The sequence below is a fragment of the Apium graveolens genome, chromosome 11, assembly GCF_009905375.1.
Source record: "Apium graveolens cultivar Ventura chromosome 11, ASM990537v1, whole genome shotgun sequence".
NCBI classification, from domain to species: Eukaryota; Viridiplantae; Streptophyta; class Magnoliopsida; order Apiales; family Apiaceae; genus Apium; species Apium graveolens.
This window is the reverse complement of record NC_133657.1, coordinates 169,193,270-169,208,467: the sequence shown is the minus strand read 5'-3', so window position 1 is coordinate 169,208,467 and position 15,198 is coordinate 169,193,270. Positions and strand designations below refer to the sequence as shown.

The following is a 15,198-nucleotide window of genomic DNA, read 5'->3' as shown; positions in this document are numbered from 1 at the left end:
GAAAATTTTACGTCAACATTATCCAAGTCACTTCGTTCTCATAAATGCTACACTAAACCCACTCACCATGTATCCCACTTCAAAGCTGTTATTTCATTACTTTCAAAGGGTTTTTGCTTCTGCCATGAACAAGGCAATATATGAACTGGAATTCTATAATTAAAAGATAACTGGAATTGACAAAAAAACTACGAGCTGCGGCAAATCAGCATTGCCATAAAAAACAAGGAGAAAAATTCCAGCCCCTAATATATACGGATATGACAAACAGATGAGCAACAAAAATCCAGCCTATCCATCTGATAAAGGTAAATATCAAAACCCCTAAAAAACTGTTTGCCAACCCCTGGTGGCCGGTGGGGAAGAAAAACAACAATTTGTAAGTCAGCACATTTCAACTTCTATCAACCAAAACAAACAATCTGATGTCTAGAAAGATTAAAAACACAAAAAGTATGTTGTTAATTTGAAAGGTTGTCAATAGCTAACTAACCACCTTCCACAACCTCCTTTCAGTTCTGGAGTTTCACAGATGAATGCCACCTCACCTCCAGCACAAACAATTACACAACAATTCATAGAGACGAAGAACCATTTTATGTGACTATACAATATCCTGAATACAAAAACTGATTTAGTAACATTGGCTACTGCCCCTGGCAGTTGCCGCATCTCCAGGCCCCGTTATTTGATGACTCCTCAACCCATCCTGTGCAATAACTATGCATCCAGACTCCACATACCTGACAACAACGATCAGGAACTGGATCAGTGTAACAGCATATTTGGCATGCCACCTGAAAGGATTCGAAAGAATAGATGTTCATATGGTCTTGCTGCTCAACAGTCATCTCATATGGCTCAACATTAACCTCAGCAGGAATCATAGAAGAATTATCTATATTTTCAATCAAATTTCCAGACTGGTCAACCGCGTCCAACTGGTCTATATCCTTAATCATGTTTCCCGATGGATCCAAATAGGCACCATCATCATCTGGAAGCAATTCGTTAAACGAGAAATAGGTTTGAGGTTCAAACTCCATTTCTTCATAATTTAGACCATCAGAATTGAAAACAACTTGGTCCTCAATATTAGAGGAAACGTCCCATTTTAAGCCTGGAGGTGATTCATCTGTCGGAACAAATGAATTGCCAGCGAGGGGTGTGAATGAATCAGCAGACACATTACTTGCCACTTCGTATGACTCCTCTTCTCTCTTCATATGCCTCCTTACTGGTAGTTTCTGAGGCACAGAACCGGAAAGAGTAGGGTTCTGTTCTAAAGCTACACTTGAAATATTCTGAGTACCGTGATCCACCCTTGATAGAGAAAATGTAAGCGGATTATCCACCTTCACGCATACCAATTCATTTTTAATAGGTAAAACCGTAGAAGCGGTTTCTTTTTGTGTAAGCTGTTCAGGAACAGTTTGAGGACAGAAGTCTGTTCCTTGACGTTGCTTCGGAGTTCTTTTATTAGGTTTTTTACTTTCTAATGCCGTTTTGCGCTCTGGATCAGTGTAGGGGCACGAAGGTGACTTTATCCTACGGCACTTGCAACATTTAAATCCAGTTAACTTAAATAACTTTGACTCTTCAAGCTCCACTGCATCAGCATGATACCATTCTGGAAATAAGAATTAAATTAATCCTGAGTAGGTAAAACATTTAACAAAAAAAATAATGATCACAAGAAATTATAGATGCTTACTTGTGCAAGTCTCACAGAAAATATACATAAGATCAGGATTATAAGGGTTCCTGCAAATGTCACATTCAACCTCTAAAAAGTTTGAATTTCCCTTCAACAGAACATTTTTAAGTCTGAAAGCAGTCCCGTCTTCACCGTTCTTGCTCCATATTAGGCCCAACGAGCACGCCTTGCTTTTCTTTTTTGGCTTGGAAGCGCTGGCACTTCCAAGCTCATGTTCAGAATTATGGGGTTCAGAGGATACCGAAGGCCTTGGTTTCCTCTCTATTGAACGTTTTGAACCTCCATTAGATATTATTGGCTGATTAAAGCCATTTGACTTTTCACCTATAGCAGCTGTTGCTGCGGTCAGGGGCTTCTGTCCTTGTGGAACCAAGGGGACGGTGGGAGCCACACTATACTTTTCACCATGCATAGAAGCTTCAGTCTGGTAACAGCTTTTGCAGGTGATAACAAATTCAGCATCAGCTTTCATGTGCACTGTTGAAGTAACTGTACACTGAAAATGACAATAACCTGAAGACAAGAAAACACACATTTTACTTGAGCATCACTGGTCAGACAATGTGTAAGAACATTAGTTTCAAAGAAAACAAAAAAATCTTGTCTAACGATGGAGCAATAAAATTAATATTTAAAAACTTCCATAATTTCACAAATCAAAATATATATAGACCATTACAATGCTGCACAATTTGTCAGCTCATTTATCACTAGGATGCACAATTTCCTCCAAATCAGAAGAGAGAAGTTGATTGTAATACCGAAGTTTAATTTCTTTTAGCATAGTAAATCTTTAGCAGATAACTTGTGTTTAGATCGCTAGTAAAAGTTGACACTATATAACACTTGCATCTTCACCTAACAACTTCTGTTCTTATAAAAGATAAAGATAAAAGATCCACAAAATATGAACCACTACCAAGAAACTTTATGATGCCAAATGGATTTTGCACCATTGTATTGATTTTAAAAACATCAAGGCCTGCTCCATTAACAAGAAGTCAAGAACTAATATAGGCCTAAATATTCAATCCCCGCAAAAAGTTCAAGTATTAATTATCATTATGAAAGTAAAATGTTATCAGTTATCAGTCATTAATCATTAGTGTTTTGCAGAAGAAAATATAGACCAAAAGAATATGTGAACAATCACAACATGTCTAGATAGTTCTGGCCATGGTATGTCCGGTAATCAGTCACAGAAAAGTAATATTTGAAAGGATAAATCAGAATCATCGACAAACCTTCACATGTACTGCACTTGACAGCATTCCTGGAAACAAAAAAACGTATAATAAGGTTCCATGAGCAGGTGTAAGAGCTCAAGTGATCTTTTATCAAGTTAGTGAGAAACGCTTACCCGAGAAAAACATCAAGCTGACAAGAAGCACAACGACAACAATCCAAATTGTCCCTCTTCCGCACTAGATACGAGAAGATATCTTTGCGCGAAACCTTTAACTGTTGTCTCTGCAATGTTGACAATACATTTGTAGGCTTCTTGGATAGGGGTGGAGATACTTTATCCATCTTCTCTTCATACTCTTTGATCAAGTATAACGGAACACGGGTTTCTAGAAACCAATATTTTTCTCTACCACCTTCAACTTTTTCTACTTCGCATACGTTCTTCATGATGCGGGAGGGAAGATGCTTTTGATTCCCAAAAGCAACAGCGTATCTAATTTTACTTTCAAGAACCTGTTTATCGCATATGGAGGCATTTCTAAACACGTATGCCTCTGTCTCTGCACCTTTTCCATCAAGGGAACTTTGTTCCGGACGAACAAGGTCACCCCATCTCACATGCATGTCAAGATACCTAATCTGAAGCTAGAACTTATTAGTTATTACTAAAAAACATCTAAATAGATTACGAGTTCTTATTAAATGAATGTCCTACAAAGATACAACCGCATTTTCTACAAAATACTAATCAGAACTTTAAATAATATAGATATATAATAGATCATCTGAAATACACAAACCTGTGAAGCAAGTTGTGATGAGTTCCTACTCATTTCAACAGCAACTCGCCATATTGACCTTCTGCTTCTTTTCGGGACATCAACACCTTCAGCATAATATATACCCATTATCTTTCTAGAACCACCTGGTTGGCAAAGAGAATGGTGAGAATGCTACTGTTTCCATACTGCTCTTGATTATTATTTTACAGGAATGTATACGACATGATAGACCAAGATATAGTATCTTACCTTGACGGGCTGAATTTTTCACCACAATGTGTGGTAAAATCCCTTTGTGAAACAAAACCTTGGATAGCATACCTCCTCGCCACCAGACAAAAGCATCTGATATATCCTGGTCCTCATCAGCTGTAACTTCGGGCATGGCAGATGGTTTCCTGCCTCGCCGCCCAGGACCACGTTTCTGAGTTGATACAGCAGCACTTGTACCATGGGTTGCTGATGGTTCAGCTAATGAATCATCAACAATTTTAACCCAGTCCCCGGAAAGAGCAATATAATGTATATTTTCCTCAAGCTGCAAGCATTAACTAAAAATTTTAACAAACAAGAAAACAAGTGATTGCAACTTCTTCACAGAACTAACATGAGTGCATGAAATTAACTACATGTATCAAGTTGCACAAGACAATTAAAAAACATTTAATTCGATTATATACCCTCACTGGTATACAAGTCAAAGATAATAATTTTGAAATCTTCGAATGTACTGTTCCATCTATTTAGCTCCTTCCACTTGAATTTACCTCTCTTTAATATACAATTATGCTTGCTTTACCTTTATACTAATTATGCTACCATTTTGAAGGGGGGTGGTGGCTGATTTTAGGGTTAAGGCAAAAACTCTCGCAAGAGAATCTCAGGAAACCACAATATATTTATCTCGATAAAAAAGCACCGCTGAATCACATGATTGAAATCCTATATATAATAACCTACTTTCCTAATTAAAATAATACTCAAAATATATATATATATAATATAACTAAACCTATTCTAAAATATTCCAATTTATGGGCTTCCAACCTATTCTAAAATATTCTAATTAATGGGCTTCCAAAGCCTGTTACTGTTGCCAAACACTTTCTTTGGGTTTTTTGACCCGCTGTCCTGCATCACTTTTCTCAATTGATTTTACATCACTCATCGATAGATCCACATGCATATTATCCACATAGCAACTATATCTTTTACAACTTACAGACTTACAGATTGCAAGTCATTCAAAAATTGAAGAACTTAAAGATTAACTTCTCTTTTCAGTACTAAATAGCAAAAAATGTACAATTAATGCAGTGAATCACTTTAGAAAACAAGATAAGAAAGATTTAGTGAATCCCAATTTACCCTAGTCCTCTTTTCAAAAACATTATTTAACAGATATATACTTCCATAACTAGACTTGACATTTTGTATATATACATAAAGATGATGATTTATAGTAATATTTGTGGATTTTACACGAACTGTAATTTTATATTTTATTTAAGTAAATATTAATTCTATGCATTAAAAATAAATTTTGTGACTTCATATTTTAAATTAAAGATGGTAGGTAGTATAAATTGTAAAATTTATTTAGTACTTTCAAAAGTTGAAGTATGATTGTGTAAACTAGCAGTGAGTATCCTTCGATTTATGTAAAAGTTAAAAAAAATTATACAGTACCCATTTATGTTAATAGTTGAGAAGTCAAATTATAAATATGGACATACTAGGAAAGATTGAACAACTGCGGTTAGATTGGGGAAAAAGTTCAAAAGTGGGCATCTAGGGAATGGAGACCGGATATAACAGGTCCACGGGTCGTGTTCGGGTTAAGTGCTTAAACTCATTGAATTTCCAAGTCAGATTTTGGTCAACCAAAATTGCCACCCTGATTCAGCTGACCCGACATGAACCTTGCCCACAAACTAAAATTGCCATTCCTATTTACATGTACATATTTCAAAGAAATAGAGCCCTATGTACTGCAATGAAAATATGAAACTAACAACATGAATGTGCACAGGAAATTCAACAGCGCAGCAGTAATTAAGGAGTTAAATCATTTGAAGTGCCAGATTGCTAAAATATAAGAATAAACCTTTTAAAACAAACTTGCTAAAAAGGAAACCCACTTACTTCAAGCAAAAGAGTTTTCAGATCACGGCAAGTCGAAGCCTGCTCAGCTTGTTCACACCACTTTTTCCTATGACCTGAAGTTTTGAACGGGCCAACTGTTAAACCATGCAAGCTCTCCTCCATGAATATCAAGTAAGTAGCAATACTATGGAGACTGCCCTCTCCATGCTTTACAGGACGTATGGCTGCAAGTATTTTCATAGTGCCTTTGATTGCATTTGAAGCAGCTGCATTTAATAAGCATCCTCTCTTGCTATGGCAAGTTGCCTGGCAGGATATACACCAGCCACACCGTTCCCTTGGAACTTCCATCAGCTTCTTTTCAACATCAGGCCAAAAAAAACGAATAGCAGCTGATGAAAAGGCTTTTGTCTGAAGTGATATATTGGCAGACACAACTTTTCTGTGATTAGTTGAAGCATTTGACAGCGCAACATGATTTTCCTCAGATGACAGTACAGATAAATTTGAAGCAGCAGCTGCAGCAAAATCTCCATGGGCATAATGATTTAAATATGACTGAGGTTTAAAAGAAGCACCTGTGTAAAAGCAACTTTTGCCTATATTTTTAGTAGTATTTTCAAGCAGTGGGCCAACTATGTTCCCAAAACTACTCTCAGCATTACAAATTGGAGTGTTTTCACCAACAGACAATCTGGACACCACATTGCTGCTGTTACTTAAAAGAGAGAGTTCTTCAGTAGGAAAAGCACCATCTTCAGTTTTTGCTGAATTTGAACCAGTTTTAGATACAGGAATGTCCCAATACTGCACAATCTTTTTACATAACCCTGAGTACATATCATGATGTTGTGCTGACAAACTAAGTACTTTCAGGACTACTGAAAGATCCTCCTTGTGGTAGTATCTTACAGGTTGTTCAGAGTTCGTTGATCCTTTGATCCTGTAACACAAAGTTGTGAAGGGCCTATGTCAAAAAAATTATTAAAGAATGAATACTATCAATAAAGAAATTATAGACAGCATTTTTCTAGACCAACTTCAGACTGAATTTGGAGTAAACAAAACAAATCCATGTGTGTGTATGCATGGTGTGCGCAAGAGTGTGTAGACATATTAGAGTAGCTGAACATACACCAACAAATGATCACAAGTACCCATAAAGACTTGCTCATATGGATCAACACCAAAAAAGTCTGCGCCTTTTAAAGATGTTTCCCTTGTAATTGTAGGACCAATTTTGTTGATGGTACACTCTGGACAGTACCAGTCCCCTTCTGGTATGAACATTTTCATCACACCAATACATCTCGAATGGTAAGCTGACGGACAACCATCACAACAGAGCAATGTCCCCTCCATGCCACAAAGGCGACACTCATCACTGTTGGCATCCTGATCTACATCAGTACCATTATTCAATCTGGTATTCATATAACCAAAAGAATTAGTGTTAGTAGAGGACTTTGTCTCATAATTATCCTTAAAAACCGCAGTGGCTTGTAGGTCCTTGCAAGCAGAAGTCTTAGAGTATCTAGGATGGACTCGTCTCGGTCCAGATTGAGTAGCATATATAACCCTATCATGATCCATTTCATCTTTAACCTCTGCTTCTTCGAGCATGTCAATTTCTGCTCTTAGCTCTGAAGAGTCTAAAGCATCATCACACAATATTTGCAAAATCATTAATTTTTTAGAGACTGATAGACTGTAATAATCCCTCTGGAGAGCATCAATGTAAAAGCCTTGCCATTCAAGTCCTCCGGTATACCCCATCATCATTATATATTGGACTGTAAAAACTGGCCATGTCAATGAATCAATCAAACTCCAGTCCATTGACCTGCAGGAAGATTTTACATTTCAATTACTAAAACTAACACGAATATAACACACAGAACAAAGACATAATAGATGGACTTGGTTCATACTCTTTAATACAAGAGTTTGATTAGAGAAAAAAGGCTTTAAAACAGTTAACTTAAATTATCTACCTTATGACAGACTAGGTTAACTGTTACAAAAAAACATAAACATATTAAATTCCAAAGGAAACGAGGTAAAAAGTCGCTTCAGTACCTTAGGCATTTTGATGCAAGCTCGGAACCGTCTAATAAGAGATCTTCGAAATGCCGCTGAATAACACGCATCAGAGCAACATGAATAGCATCCAACAATGTATTTTGGATAGAACAGTTTAGCGACCCCACAAAGTCATCCAGACCAAAAGGACTCAAGAACAGTGCACAACTAAAAGAACGTAAGAAACTGTATATAGAGAGAAGATTAGCAACACATTCATCAGGGACACCAATATTCCCGGTCGACGGAGGTAATTCTGGTGGCGGAACAACACAAACTTCCGCCTCAATTCCCAAATCACCATCAACAGCATCATCACCAGAATCACTCAAGCAATCACCATCAGCTAATACACTATTTCTCCCATTTCCAGCACCCTCAACAACATCAACATTCATCATTTCCCTAGCCTCCCTCTCCTTCTCCCTCTCCATCTCCTCGTTCTTCCTTGTAATCAAATCATCCAACTGCTTCTTCCTCACAACAAACCCCTCATCCAAACCCTCATTCCGAATCAAAAACTGCCTCAACTCCCCACTAGTCAAATCCTCGGAATCCCCATCCTCATACTCAATCCTATAAAACCCTCTATCATAATTCACCACCTTCCCAAGATAAACACTACCCTCAAACTCCTTATTCACATACGACCCAACCATCGCTTTCGACCTAGTCTCCCTCCTCATTCCCCCTTCCACCACATTCTCAACATCCCTCCGCTTCCTCTTCCTCCCTCTCCGCTCCACTCGAACCACTTCCGGCTCCATTTCAAACCCTAAAACACTACTTTCCACACCAAAATCACTTCTCAAATCAACAATCAACAAATCAATCAAACAATCAAAACCCAAATCACAAATCAATCCAAAACTCAAAGATCCAACAGATCTGCATAACCCACATACGTAAAAACAATCAAAAACCAAACAAATCATTCATCAAACAATCAAAATTCAATCTTTTTACAACCCACTTAACCAAATCAAATCAAAATCATATAAAAGTGTGTGTTTGTGTGTAAAGAAGAATAAAAATCGTACCTTTGTAAGTAAAGATTGAAGATATGATTAGGGTTTGTGAAGCGACAGCTAAATGCCCTAATTGATGTTATCCGATATATATATTGTATGTATATATGAGGGTATAACGAGAGAGCAATAGCCTTTACTAACACTCTCTACCGAGTTATATATAATGAATGACTCGTAATGAATGACGTGGTTCATACGACTCGTTTCCCGAACCGTCGTTTGGCTCAGACCTAACTCGTCCGAGTTCTCATCTTTTGCTTGTAATTTTTTCAAATTTGCCATATTTGTATGCTTTAATTCTAAATATTTGCTGATGCAGCTATTTTTTTGCAACAGTGTAAACATGGTTCGGGGAAGGTGACAATGAAATTTTAGGGGTTCTCAAAATTGTTTCGAGATTAATCGGAGTAGTAATCGGAAACGTGAAGCGAATGATTTCTGTGAAAGCGTTTTAAAAGATAAAATTTTCAAATAGTTTGTTAATTATAAATACTTGATTTTGTGTCCGTTCATGGAAGGTTACAAAAATTATAAATATATGTTGAAACGATTTTTACTTGAAAAAACGTCAATTTTGAATAAAACTTAAAAATAATGTGCAGATGAACACGTTATGTAGCGATAATATCTATTTTTTGATTGAATTTGTAAGATTATTCAAATTTGTAGAGGTTGTCATTTTTATCTCTTTTAGAAAAACGTCGATCGTGAAGAATTCTAAGATTTGTGGACGAATGAACATTACAAATAAATATGTATAATGAAGAAGATATAACCGGATAATCTTCAATTTTGTGATTGTTATTGCATATGCACCAAGTTTGTGATGTTTAAAAAGATATTATTCTTCATGATAGACCTATTTAAAATTACTTGATTTTAGCGCGAAAATCACTCTATTAAGAAAATATATAGTAGTTTGATAACAATTACTATAATGTTATAAACCTTTGTTATAAATTTTGACTGAAAATATGAGTTATGTTTAATGTAGAGGAAGTATAGGAGAATAGAAGATGAAGAGAAAGATGTGTTTTATTTCATTAGCTAAATGAGCTATTTATAGTAGTTGGTTTACAAGGCTTACTAAGTAAGCTATTCAAATCTTCTTCATTAAGTATTACAAAACTTCATCAATAAGTTTTACAAGTCTTCTTCGATAAGCTTTACAAGTCTTCCTCGATAAGTTTTACAAGTCTTCCTCGGTAAGATTTGAGAGAATTCCTCGATACGCTTTGACAATCACTTTATTTTTATTCAAATATTTTAACACTCCCCCTTGATTGTCAAATGCGAGTTGTTGCAAAGATTGACTGCCTCGTTAAAACCTTGCAAGGAAAAACCCAATGGGATAAAAACCTTGACGAAGGAAAAAAAGTACAGCCTCCCCCTGAATAAAATGTCTCACATTTTGACATTTTGATGTAGCAAACTTTTTAACCTTCGCATACCCATATTATTTCTCAGCTTCTCAAATGTTGATGTAGGTAGTGACTTTGTAAGTATATCCGCCAGATTATCGCATGAGCGAACTTGTTGAACATCAATATCACCATTTTCTTGAAGTTCATGAGTGTAGAAGAATTTTGGCAATATGTGTTTTGTTCGATCCCCTTTAATATATCCTTCCTTAAGTTGTTTGATGTAGGCCGAGTTATCCTCGAATAAAACTGTAGGACTGTCTGAAATACTTGATAATCCACGTGATTCTCGAATATGTTGAATAACCGACCTTAGCCAAATACATTCTCTACTTGCTTCATAAATTGCTAGTAACTCTGCGTGGTTTGATGAAGTTGCAGCCATAGTCTGTTTTGTAGACTTCCAAGAGATAGCAATATCACAATATGTAAATAGGTAACCTGTTTGGGATCGCCCAAAATGAGGATCTGACATGTATCCAGCATCTGCATATCCAACTAGCCGTGATCTTGAATTGTTTGGGAAGAATAGTCCAAGATCGATTGTCCCTCGAAGATATCTGAATATATGTTTTATTCCATCCCAATGCCTTTTAGTAGGGTCAGAACTAAATCTTGCCAACAGGTTCACTATAAATGCAATATCAGGCTGTGTGTTGTTTGCAAGATACATGAGAGCGCCAATTGTACTGAGATATGGAACTTCAGGCCCAAGAATCTCTTCATCTTATTTTCTAGGACGAAAAGGATCCTTTTCAACCTCGAGTGATCGAACAACCATTGGTGTGGTTAGTGGATGAGCTTTGTCCATGTAGAACCGATCAAGTATCTTTTCAGTGTAGTTTGATTGATGAACAAATATTCCTGAAGATAGGTGCTCCACCTGTATACCTAAACAAAATCTTGTCCTTCCAAGATCTTTCATTTCAAACTCATTTTTCAAATAGTTAGCAGCATTAGTAATATCTTCAGTAGTACCGATAATATTCAAATCATCCACATCTACAACAATAATAACAAAACCAGTTGATGATCGTTTAATAAAAATGCAAGGACACACTTGATTATTAACATATCCATCATTCAATAAGTATTCACTAAGCCTGTTGTACCACATACGACCAGATTATTTCAAACCATACAATGATCGTTGTAATTTAACAGAATATAAATGTCGAGGCTTAGTGTCCTCAATATTTAACCCTTCAGGAATTTTCATATAAATATCACTATCAAGTGATCCATGTAGGTATGCTGTCACAACGTCCATCAAACGTGTTTTCAGTTTTTCCATACAATCCATACCCATTAGAAAACGAAAAGTAACTACATCCATCACAGGAGAGTATGTTTCCTGGTAATCAAAACCAGGTCTTTGAGAGAATCTCTGGGCTACTAGCCGGACCTTATATCTCACAATTTCATTTCTCTCATTTCGTTTTCGTACAAACACCCATCTATTCCCGACAGGGACTACACCAGCTGGTGTTTGGACTGCAGGTCCAAATACATTTCTCTTGCGCAAGGATTGCAATTCTTCTTGGATCGCAATTTTCCATTTTGGCCAATCATCTCGGTATCGACACTTTTCCACACTTTGTGGTTCAGGATCGGAGTTTATAATAATATCAGATGTCACGGAAAAAGTATATACATCATCAACCTCAATACTCCCACGATCCAGTAATTTCGCGTTATGGACATAATTCATTGAGAACTCATAATTTTCAGGTACCTTTGCTTCTGTGGAAGCATTTTCCACTTATGGGGCATGTGCCACTTCTGGGGCAACATTCTCTTCTGGAGGCAATCCTACGTCTAGGAGTTTTGTTACAGCCACTTCAGGGACTTGAACCTCTTCAGGAGGAAATACCACTTCTGGGGTATTTTCTGAAACTTTTGCCACTTCTGGGGCAATTCCAATCAATTTTCGTTTTCGTGGTACAATATCTTTTACACTAATAGGTCTACCACGCTTCTGGCATGGCTTTGAATCACCAATCAATTCTTCAGGAATTGATTTCTTAGTAGGGATTTTAACTCGTGCCGGAGCATTAACAGCAGGTATATGTGACCTTATAATATGTCTAGAGTCACTAAAGGCATCCGACATTTGATTAGCAATATTTTGCATATGAATAATTATTTGAAGTTCAGATTCACATTGATTAGTACGTGAATCAATAGAATTTAATCCTGATGCATTCCATGATATTTCGAAATTTAATTTATGCAAATCATTATCTCCCCCTAATTTAGGGAACATGGATTCATCAAAATGACAATCAGCATAGCGAGCAGTAAAAACATCACAAGTTAATGGTTCCAGATATCTTATAATAGATGGAGAATCAAAACCAACATATATACCAATTCTTCTTTGAGGTCCCATTTTATTTCTTTGTGGTGGTGATATAGGAACATACACAGCACAGCCAAATACTTTTAAATGAGATATATTAGGTACTTGACCAATAACTAATTTTTAAGGGGATTGTTTGTGGTAAGCAGAAGGCCTTATTCTAATTATATTTTCAGCATGAAGTATTGCATGACCCCAAACAAATATAGGTAACTTTGCCCTTAGGAGTAAGGGACGGGCGATAAGTTGAAGTCTTTTAATTAAGGATTCTGCTAAACCATTTTGTGTATGTACGTAAGCCACCGGGTGTTCGACTGAGATTCCTACTTACATACAATATTCATTAAAAGTTGCAGATGTAAATTCAGCAGCATTATCTAGTCGGATTGATTTAATGGGATGGTCGGGAAATTGAGCTCGGAGTTTAATTATTTGGGCAAGTAATTTGGCAAAGGCTGTATTTCGGGTTGTAAGTAGACATACATGAGACCATCGAGTTGACGCATCAACTAAAACCATAAAGTACCTAAATGGACCAGAAGATGGATGAATAGGACCACAAAGGTCACCTTGAATTCTTTCTAAAAATTTTGGGGACTCGGTTTGAAGCTTAATTGGGGATGGTCGGACAATCAGTTTTCCTATGGAACATGCTGAACAATGAAGTTCATTTTGGGATATTATCTTTTGAATTTAAGAGGATGTCCCACAGAATTTTTAACAATACGACGCATCATAAATACTCCTGGATGACCGAGTCTTTCGTGCCAAAGGGAAAATAATTTTGGATCTATGACTTTGGGGATGTTGACAGTATGAGATTCAAGAACTCGTATACTCATAACATATAATCCTGAAGAAATCGAGTGGAATTTTTCTAGGACCCTTTTATTGGCAACGGTGTTTGAGATGATGAGAAGGTATTCTTTTTCATTCTCATTAGTAGTTTCAACGTGAAACCCGTTAAGACGGATATCTTTAAAACTCAGTAGGTTTCTAGTTGACTTGCTAGAGTATAGAGCCTCTTGTATGTGTATGTGTGTCTTATTTGGTAAAAGAAAACTAGTTTTCCTAAAACCTTCTATTATATTTGATGTACCCGATACCGTCCAGATATGTGAGTTGGTTTTAGTCAACCGTGAGAAGTATTTCTGACTCTGTAAAATAGTGTGTGTGGTTGCACAGTCAACAATGCATATACCTTCCATCTCTATACATATATAAACGAAAAACATCTTTATTAAATACACACCGAGGACATAGAACAACAACATGAAACAAGTACATAAAATGAGTACATAAGTAAAACACAAAGAAAATTAGTAAAGCAAGATAATACATATGAAGTCTAGTCGTCTAAACCATAATAAAGATTAGCACTAGTGTCTATTTCATTTGAGGCCTTATTGACTGGTTCATTAACTAGATTATAATTAGCGAAGTTGGTTTCTACTCTCTTTCCATTATTCCTTTTGGATGACTCGTAGAGATCAACAAGATGTTTGGGTGTGCGACAAGTACGTTGCCAGTGCCCCTCAAATCCGCACCTATGACATATGCCTCGGTTCTCTCCTTCTTGGGGTGCCTTTCTTTTATTTGGCACTTCACGTTGCCATTTCTGGTGGCCAGAGTTGTAACCATCACGTTGCCACTTCAGGTGGCTAGAATGATATTGATTGTGAAACCGACCACAAAAATTTCCACGTCCACGGTTTCGTCTATAACCCCGTCCTCCTCAATGCCCTTTCCCACGTTCATTCTTCAGGAATGACGTGTTATGTACTTCAGGTAACTGGGCAGAGCCTGTAGGACGTATCTGATGATTTTTCAATAGCAACTCATTATTCTTTTCAGCCACAAGAAGGAGAGATATCAGCTCGCCATATTTCTGAAAATTACGCTCCCTATATTGTTGAGCCACGATCATAGTGTTGGGGTGAAAGGTTGAGAGGGTCTTTTCAATCATTTCAGTATCAGTAATATTTTTACCACATAAAATTAATTTTGAGATTATCTTGAAAAGAGCAGAATTATATTCAGCTACAGATTTGAAATCTTGTAACCTCAAATTAATCCAGTCATATCGGGCAGATGGCAAGTGAACAAGTTTCTGGTGATCAAATTTATCCTTGAGATTATTCCAAAGGGTGAATGGATTTTTGATAGTGAGGTATTCAGATTTTAGATCTTCGTGGATGTGATGCCTAAGAAAGATAATCGCTTTTTCATTTTATTCAATAGTTGGGATTTTTTCTGGGTCAATAGTATCTTTTAGGCCATTAGCACTAAGGTGTAATTCCGCATCAAGGACCCATGACAAATAATTATTCCCCGAAACATCCAAGACAACAAACTCTAATTTTGCAAGATTCGCCATTCTGAATAGATTTTAAATAAGATATAATATGTCACATAATATTTAAATAGGCAAGTTGAAATAATAACTTTATACAAAAGTTACGACGGCATAGCCGGCCAGAAAACTTTTGATTATTACTTGACGACATCG

The 15,198-nt window shown here is 36.6% G+C and overlaps 3 protein-coding genes across 3 annotated transcripts; all 3 read right to left on the bottom strand.

The window, feature by feature from the left end:
* Positions 1 to 228: 228 nt before the first annotated feature.
* LOC141697084 (DDT domain-containing protein PTM-like) lies at positions 229 to 9,180 on the bottom strand. Its single transcript, XM_074501294.1, has 10 exons — positions 8,916 to 9,180; positions 7,873 to 8,763; positions 6,929 to 7,636; positions 5,833 to 6,736; positions 3,937 to 4,225; positions 3,706 to 3,830; positions 3,078 to 3,544; positions 2,962 to 2,990; positions 1,715 to 2,230; positions 229 to 1,630 (listed from the first exon to the last, which is right to left on the bottom strand). Exons 2-10 carry the CDS (start codon positions 8,640 to 8,642, stop codon positions 648 to 650), a joined length of 4,791 nt encoding a protein of 1,596 aa, XP_074357395.1. The 5' UTR covers positions 8,643 to 8,763; positions 8,916 to 9,180; the 3' UTR covers positions 229 to 647.
* Positions 9,181 to 12,089: 2,909 nt separating this feature from the next.
* LOC141696124 (uncharacterized) lies at positions 12,090 to 12,719 on the bottom strand. Its single transcript, XM_074500310.1, has one exon. The coding sequence runs from the start codon at positions 12,717 to 12,719 to the stop codon at positions 12,090 to 12,092; it is 630 nt and encodes a 209-aa protein (XP_074356411.1).
* Positions 12,720 to 14,037: 1,318 nt separating this feature from the next.
* On the bottom strand, positions 14,038 to 14,655 carry LOC141696123 (uncharacterized). The gene is made up of 2 exons (XM_074500309.1): positions 14,432 to 14,655; positions 14,038 to 14,350 (listed from the first exon to the last, which is right to left on the bottom strand). The coding sequence occupies exons 1-2, from the start codon at positions 14,653 to 14,655 to the stop codon at positions 14,038 to 14,040; spliced, it is 537 nt and encodes a 178-aa protein (XP_074356410.1).
* Positions 14,656 to 15,198: the final 543 nt, after the last annotated feature.